The 7,547-nt window shown below is 38.3% G+C and overlaps 1 protein-coding gene across 5 annotated transcripts; it reads left to right on the top strand.

Moving 5' to 3' along the window:
- Window positions 1-391: 391 nt before the first annotated feature.
- On the top strand, window positions 392-4,417 carry LOC103716962 (protein SMALL AUXIN UP-REGULATED RNA 10-like). 5 transcript variants are annotated; one of them, XM_088721335.1, is made up of 4 exons: window positions 424-523; window positions 2,423-2,526; window positions 2,894-3,425; window positions 4,059-4,417. In XM_088721335.1, exons 3-4 carry the CDS (start codon window positions 2,990-2,992, stop codon window positions 4,085-4,087), a joined length of 465 nt encoding a protein of 154 aa, XP_088577461.1. In that variant the 5' UTR covers window positions 424-523; window positions 2,423-2,526; window positions 2,894-2,989; the 3' UTR covers window positions 4,088-4,417. The 5 variants fall into 5 exon arrangements, with proteins under 5 accessions (XP_008803404.1, XP_088577462.1, XP_088577461.1 ...); XM_008805182.4 differs by lacking the exon at window positions 2,423-2,526 and having other exon boundaries at window positions 392-523; XM_088721336.1 differs by lacking the exon at window positions 2,423-2,526 and having other exon boundaries at window positions 414-539.
- The last annotated feature ends 3,130 nt before the right edge of the window (window positions 4,418-7,547 follow it).

Here is a 7,547-nt window from a genome sequence, read left to right on the forward strand (position 1 = left end):
GCTTTCATGGACCTTTCAAATTTAACTGCGCTTCTGAGAAGCCAAGTAAACGCAATCCCAACCATCCGATCAATTAATGGTTCCCATTGAACGGCTCAGATGTGCCTGTTGAGAAAAAAAACTTCCCACCGCCATCTTGGGGAGAGAGGGCCGGTTTCCTCGGCGGGAATATTTGTCCGGACGTCTTCTGAGCTTGACACGTGTCTCACTTGACCCGGCCAACCCTTCACCCATTTGCCCTCTCAAATTTTCCATTTCCCAATTTACCCTCACAGGCAATTGCTCCAGTAGCGGCAGCGCAAACCGCGGAAGACGGTAACAGCCGAGGATAAAAAAATAATAGCGTAAAATGGTAGGGGTACATTAGTAAATTGGAATGTAACGTTTACACCGGCTGTTCTCCCTTTTTTGATCCTCTCTTCCTTTCCTCCTCCTCCTCCTCCTCCTCCTCGTCCTCTCCTCCTAATGGCAGCCTCTCCTCTCCTTCTTTGAGCTAATGAAGCCATATCCTTTGCCCAAAAAGGTAACTAAAATCCTAGGTCAGTTTCATTTGTTTGTGTGTCTAGATTTGTGTCTCTTTCTTCCTGCTGATGGTTGATCTCACAGAAGTTCTGGTTATTTCTTCTTTCCATCCTATTTATTTTGGATTTTTGTATTTAGTTTATAATTATGTGTTTTTGTTGTCAATTAGAAGCAAAGTATTCCATGGAGCCCATGGTTATGACATTGATCTATATGACAAAACTTTTTTTTTTTTTGAAAAAGAAATGTAGGTAAGAACAAGCAATATTATGTATTTGATTTTTTTTGTAATAATTTTTTATGATAGAATTCTGATGTGATTGTAAAGCAAAATGATGAATTATGACATAATTGCACACAAGGAATGTAGTGTCAAATCTGTTCTATGGAAATTGCTTTTTGAACATAATTTTGGATTCTTGCAGTCCCATTGATTATATATCTTATTCATTGGATTATTTCACTAGATAGGTAGTCTTATCCTTCTCAATCTAAACTTTTATTTAAGGAAAAGGACTTTCCATCTGATTTGTTAGGTAGCCAGCGATTATATTATAGAATGTGAAATATTTAATGCCTCCAATTGCTTCTACTTGCTTTTTTTTTAAAGAATGTGGTGGAGAGTCTCCATTCCCATCTTTAAGACACTTAAGACGAAGAAATGTTACTTTGAAACAAATGTTATAGAGAGTCCCCAAAAGAAGAAACTTCTATTTTTCATGAGGATAACAGTAATGCCAAGAAGAATGCTTCTATCCATTGTGAGAATCCAAAGGTGCTCTTGGTAAAGAACATTTTGTCACTTGGTTTACATTTACTTAGCTTTTGCTGAAAGAAAAGACAATCTTTGAAAGCTTTGATTTACATGCGATTTCTGTTTTCATGTAATAGAATCAACTGAAATTGTTCTGCCCACCTTTAGATGCTATGTCATCACGTATTTATACATTAGTCCATTGTCTTGAACCATGCAATCAGTTACCCGTCGAGCCATCAAGCATATCCCGGCAACCACCATCCTGAAAAATCTTTGAGAGTCTCCATTGATGGGGCCCTAGATCCACTCAACTGATTGATTGGTTGGTTCTGGGCCTTCTAGCTATTAGATGGAATGTTTCCCAATGCAGGAGATTGCTACCATAGCAAGGTCTGGGAAGGGAATGTTTATATTGTTATATTGTTTTAATAAGTTTCGATTATTGGCTGCTCTCATTTGGTGCTCTGTTTTGTTTATGCAATAAGGCAAAAGATGAGAAATCAGAAGTTCTATAATGGTTGTGCAAAACCTTGCTGCATAACTCACATGATGCATTAAGGTTCCTTGAACATATTAGGGGGCTCTCATTAACATACCTCCCATTAAGGTTCCTTGCTACATACATACCTCACATGATGCATTAAGGTTCCTTGAACATATTAGGGGGCTCTCATTAACATACCTCCCGTTAAGGTTCCTTGCTACATACATACCTCACATGATGCATTTAGGTTCCTTGAACATATTAGGGGGCTCTCATTAACGTACCTCCCATTAAGGTTCCTTGCTACATACATACCTCACATGATGCATTAAGGTTCCTTGAACATATTAGGGAATCTCATGTTATTCTCCTGAAAATTCTGTTCTTTGCACATCATGTGCTTCCATAGTAGGACAATCAACGTCTTATTGCTAGATGCTCCTGGTAATAGATCTTGTCTCTTTAATATTTTAATCGTTCGCAGATTCCATAATCTTAATTATTGATTTCTTTTTTAAAATCTAAAGATTCCTCCATTAATAATTCTTTTTTTCTTTCATCGGCAGCAATGCCGTCCTTGGCTTTTTGTTTCAGTGATTGAATTGCTATGTTTAGACTTTTTCTTTAATATTTTTTAATGTTCACTTTTTTCTTTGAAGCTTCAAACAAGGACTTGCAGCCGTATATTCTATTAGCAATTATTGGTTGTGGGGTGTGTCTGGAGTCCAAACTTGTCTCCTAAGAATCTCTGCAGTGCATCATGGTATATCATGCCTCAAAAGGCTGGAAAAATTTATAGGAGGTTTACAATAATGAAACTCTTTTGTCTGAAAAAGTTTACTTCTTGAAGCAGCAAAGAATGACAGTTCAATGGCATACCCACTTTCTTTTTGGCTAATAATAATTAACACCAGTATTATTGTTTTACAGTAGTCAAGCTGCTCCCTTGAGACATTTTGCAACTCTCTCCAATGGAATAGAACTTGAGCATGATTACTTTCAAGCTTTTTTGAGAACATTTGCAATGCATCATAATGCCTTTCTTATTCATTATTAAACAATGTGGAAGAATTTGATTTCCAGCAATGTTGTTTCCATGGCTAATCTTAAATTAGTGCTATGACATACAGTCTGAGACTATAAGTGCATAGAGACCACCGAGATCTGATAGGACTAATTTGTCGGAATTTGAGCAAGTCTGGCGATCAGCATTTAGTCCTCCAGCCATGGGTGATGAGAATGTGAAGGTGACCGGAATCCGGCAGATAGTCCGATTTAGAGAGATGCTCCAGAAATGGCATTCCATTACACTTGGGCCAAAGGAAAATGAATCCAAGGCCTCCGGCATTCCCCCTGCCGTGGACAAGCGCTTGAAGAATGTGTGCAGCTGTTGTGATTCAGATGAGGAGGGCTGCCAGAGCCCGGAGCCTCCACCGGATGTCCCTAAGGGGTATATTCCAATCTATGTGGGACCTGAGCATCGGAGGTTCGTCGTGCCGACAAGTTATCTGAGCCTGCCATTGTTTAAGCTACTTCTAGAGAAGGCTGAGGAGGAGTTTGGATTTGACCATAGGGGGGCTATCACAATCCCTTGCGAGATTGAGACATTCAAGTACATTCTCCAATGCATGGAACGGCACCAGAAGGGCCTCATTGATGATCGTAAGCCCATCGCTTCTCTGTTATAAATCTGTGCTTCATACAAATTTAGATTTGTTTTGTTGTCTTTTATTTGTTTCATGTTCGATCAGAAATTCCAAGTGCCTGCAGCTTGCCTGCCTCTGTAAGGAAAGAAAAGTTTTTGCTACCTCCTTCTTTCCTAGTGGTTCAGAGGGAAGGCAGCTAACCAAAATCTTTAGAAACTGAACGTTCTCCTTTTCTTTCAGAAGTTATATTTTCTCATTATTGTTTTCATTTACCAGAACATTTTTAAATCTGTTTTCTTTTTGTGAGAGAAATTTTTGAATTTGTTTTTCACTATGTTCTACAAATTGTTCGAGTCTCTATTAGATTTTGTCAGATTCTCTCTTATGTTATGTGAAGTTTGTTTCAGACTTTTAAAGAACTACAAACCTTTCCCTTGACAGCTAAATCATAATTTGTCTTGCATGCATGATAGTTTAGTTAATTGCCTTAAGAAGGGAGTTAACGGCTCAAATTAAATATATTTGGCACAAGATCAAATATTAATTTTTTGCCGATCTTGTGCTTGAAAGTTGAATACCAATCTTTCCAAGTGGTTATAGAGGCTTGCCTGATGTTAGTATTCCTCTCTCTGCTCTTACTCTTTTGCAGAAGGAAATCCCACAGGGCTAGGAGAATGATCATAATGGCTTGTTTGTTTTCAGCTACAGCATTTAAAGGTCTGACGGCATTTCCAATTGCCAAATAGTTGTTTGGCAATCAGAGTGTTAGGATCCCCTTTTTCTTGTATTGGTGAAGTTTATGTGGAATCTGATGTTCTCAAGAATCTTGGGCATAACGAGATGGAGTGTGCTGAGTCCATAAATTTCCCCCCTTCCACTTTTTGAGCTGCAGGGGATCTAATGGGGCTCATCTGACCCACATTCCCGGTTTCCTCAGTCATGTAACATTGGATTTATGTCTCAGCAATTGATTCTGTTAAACATGTGAAGCTTGATGGAGATGCGTCATTCTGATCGCCTTTTTTTTGTCGGCGATTTCATGGCTAATGCCCTGTTGATTTCTTCAATTAGTCTATTCTTCGATTTTAAAGATTCCATATCATCTCTGGATACGTTGATTAGGAGATAATTAATTCATTATTAAATGAAATTTGATATGGGATTGATCATCTTTTAATACTACCTATCAAGAGATAACAGTCCAATACACTGTAGAAACTATATGCACTAAAATTATTAGGCAACTTCTTGGTGCCTGAGGTGGTGTTGATGTAATGGATGGTATGAGAATAACAGCTTGGTGGTGGTGGGGAAGGATTAGTAAATAATCCGTGGTATGTGAAAGGACTACTTCAGCTGCAGAGGAACCGATGAGCTCTGATCAGCTGCAGAGGAGAAAACCTAGGAAAAGATTTAATAACAAACATTGGTTGATTCAATCACAGAAAAGGCTTTTTAGCATCAAGATTTCTGAGGAGAAATGATAGTCTAGTTTATAACGCAATATAAACAGCATACATTAAGGCCACTTGGAGGTCCTAAAAGTTCTTTCCACATTGCGAATTCTTCCGACTTCATAAACATTGAAATAGAGCATTTAATTTTTAAATTTTATGGTTTCTTCCTCTTATTTTAGTTCTCCAGATTTTCAAGAAAGGCAAAACTCTTCCTAAAACATCTAAATAGTCATATTTTTCAGATCTTCTGGAGAAAAGAAAAGCAAAAAAAAACAAAAAAAAAAATACAGGTATGGATGGTTAAAATATCAATATTCAAACAGCCATATCTATTTTTCTCATAGTCCTCGACCTAGATATTTCAACGGTGGAGTATATTTCTTTTTACTAAAGCAATCATAAACATTATTTTCTACGCGACAAAGATGTATTTAGAAGAAAAAAAGTAATGCTTGGCCTCCCTGAAATTTATTAGTCATAAGAACACATCAAAGAAGGATTAGTATACTAATGTCTCAATACTTTTCTTTGTTTATTCTCCTAGCAGATCCACCAAACATCCAGCTGAGGTTTCTGGATAAGCATGACCACATAAGCTCCTTTCTTGCACCTGCTACTCCCTTCACATTCATGGCGAACTCTGTAGAGAAACCTTTGATGGAAACCTCAATCATTTAATAAATTACAAATCGTAGTCTCTAAGATCTCCCAAAGGACTCCTAATCACCCTTGTCGCAACGGCATGCAGCATATACTTAAAGAACACGTAGCCCATCATTCCAAGCTCCTAGAAAATAAACAATACACAAAGGAATCCCATCTGCCAATCAACATCACCAACAGGAATTATCGAAGTCACCAAACTGAGTTAATGTATCCCCCTCTCTCTCCGTAGGGAAAAAGGACATCGATATGCACGGCCTTAGTTATATATCCCCTTCAGGCTTAAGCTAGTAGATTCAGGGCAGGGCTCATCATGGGAGCAAGAGGGAGCAAGTTGAATAGTTTCCTTAGCATGAGAGGGAGCAGGCAAAAAAGAAGAAGGGGTGTGGCTCCATCAACCCCCAAGGGGTACTTTCCAGTGTGTGTAGGCCTAGGTGACGAGCCCAAGCGGTTTATGATCCACACCACCATGCTTGGAGATGCAGACCTATTAGAGCTCCTCTGCATATCAGCAGAGGAATACGGATTCTCTAATCCTGGTGTGCTGAAGATTCCATATGATGCGAAGAGCTTCGAAGAGCGGATGCTCATGAAGGACAAGCATCGAACGCTAAGGATCATAATAGCCTAAGTCTTCGTTATCTTTTTTGGTACTTCATGTAGATTTTGGAAGCTAAGAATAGCTTGTGTAACTCCTCCATTTATGGTTTGTTTAATTGTTTCATGAAGTGAATCTCGAGTGCTCGGTAGTGAAGTTATCGATCCTTTTTTTTTTTTTTTTTACAAATGAACGATTTCTCTTTTTGTATGAACATAAATAAGAATTTAGTTGATCCTCGTTAAATTTATCCTATCAATTTCATCTAGCTCTGTGGTTATATTCTATTCCCCTGTCAGAAGATATGAACTCTGCTATATAATGAAACTAGCATCTTCCCTGTGCTATCTATGCATGGGAGACTTGTTAAACAATCCAACAACTACCATGGCTCTTTGTGGAGATACAAGATAACAAGGCCTGCTTAAATGGTGGTGCTCGCTTGGAATCTTAAGACAAGATCAGAAGTTTGATTGGCCTGGCTCCCACTACTCAACTTAGTTAAAGAATAGTAAAAAAACTCTGAAGTGGGCTATGATCCTTACATGGGCCGAGATGTCGTCGTCATTGCATGGTGTGGAGAGAGTTGTTATTACAGGTATCAACTTGTCAAAATGGTAATATTTTTGGCAGTTGAATCAAGTGACTTAGGAATGAATCCCATTTTCATTAGTGTTTGGAGGGTTGGGGATATTTAGAAAAGCTATCCTTGTTATGTAGCTCATTGCCCACATGCCCTTATATATCATAAGAGAGAGCATTGTTGCTTGTAGCCTAGCGAGTAATGCCTGTGTTTTTTTTTGACATTTATTCATTTGGCAACCCAACTTGCATCCACTCAAATATATTTTAAGGGTGCGACTGGCATCTTTCCTTGCTTCATAGTGCATATATGTGTGTTTCTCAATGTTACTCATGGCTTGAGTTGCCTAGTTTTATCTTAGGTGTTGCCCATATTTAACTTTAGGACCACAAAGAAGCTTAGACCCCGTTTGGATGATTGGGCTCAAAATTCTATAATATCTATGGGTTAGGCCAGTATAACAAGAAAGATTATAGGATTACAGGCTAGGCTAGATCTATATCCATAAATATCTAGAAATAGTTTTGGAATGGATTTGCTTGAATTTGATAGGGCAGGTCTTGATTTCTCCCAATGGGACTTGAGCTGGCCTCCTCTAAAGCTATTCATGAATATTTATGAAGATAAACCTAGCCCAACTTATAATTCGATGATTTTGCTAGTTATATTGATCCAATCTATGAATCCTATAGAATTTTGAGTCCAATTATCCAAGCACACCCTTAATATTCAAGGCCAGGTGCTTAGATCGAGGTTACCCTTGTTCTCGATTGGCCTAGATTCTAAACTGTATTTTCCAAACGTTAGAGATTCAGATGTGACATGCGCTGCAATACC

This window comes from Phoenix dactylifera, chromosome 5 (genome assembly GCF_051530095.1).
Source record: "Phoenix dactylifera cultivar Ajwa chromosome 5, Ajwa_hap1_PhDact_Kaust_v1.1, whole genome shotgun sequence".
NCBI classification, from domain to species: domain Eukaryota; kingdom Viridiplantae; phylum Streptophyta; class Magnoliopsida; order Arecales; family Arecaceae; genus Phoenix; species Phoenix dactylifera.

What these genes read in the sequence shown, in the direction of transcription:
- LOC103716962 (XM_008805182.4), top strand. Translation starts at nt 2,990, where the DNA reads ATGGGTGATGAGAATGTGAAGGTGACCGGAATCCGGCAGATAGTCCGA. An exon ending in GAAGGGCCTCATTGATGATC is followed by an intron (nt 3,426 to 4,058) that starts GTAAGCCCATCG and finishes ACTCTTTTGCAG; the next exon opens with AAGGAAATCCCACAGGGCTA.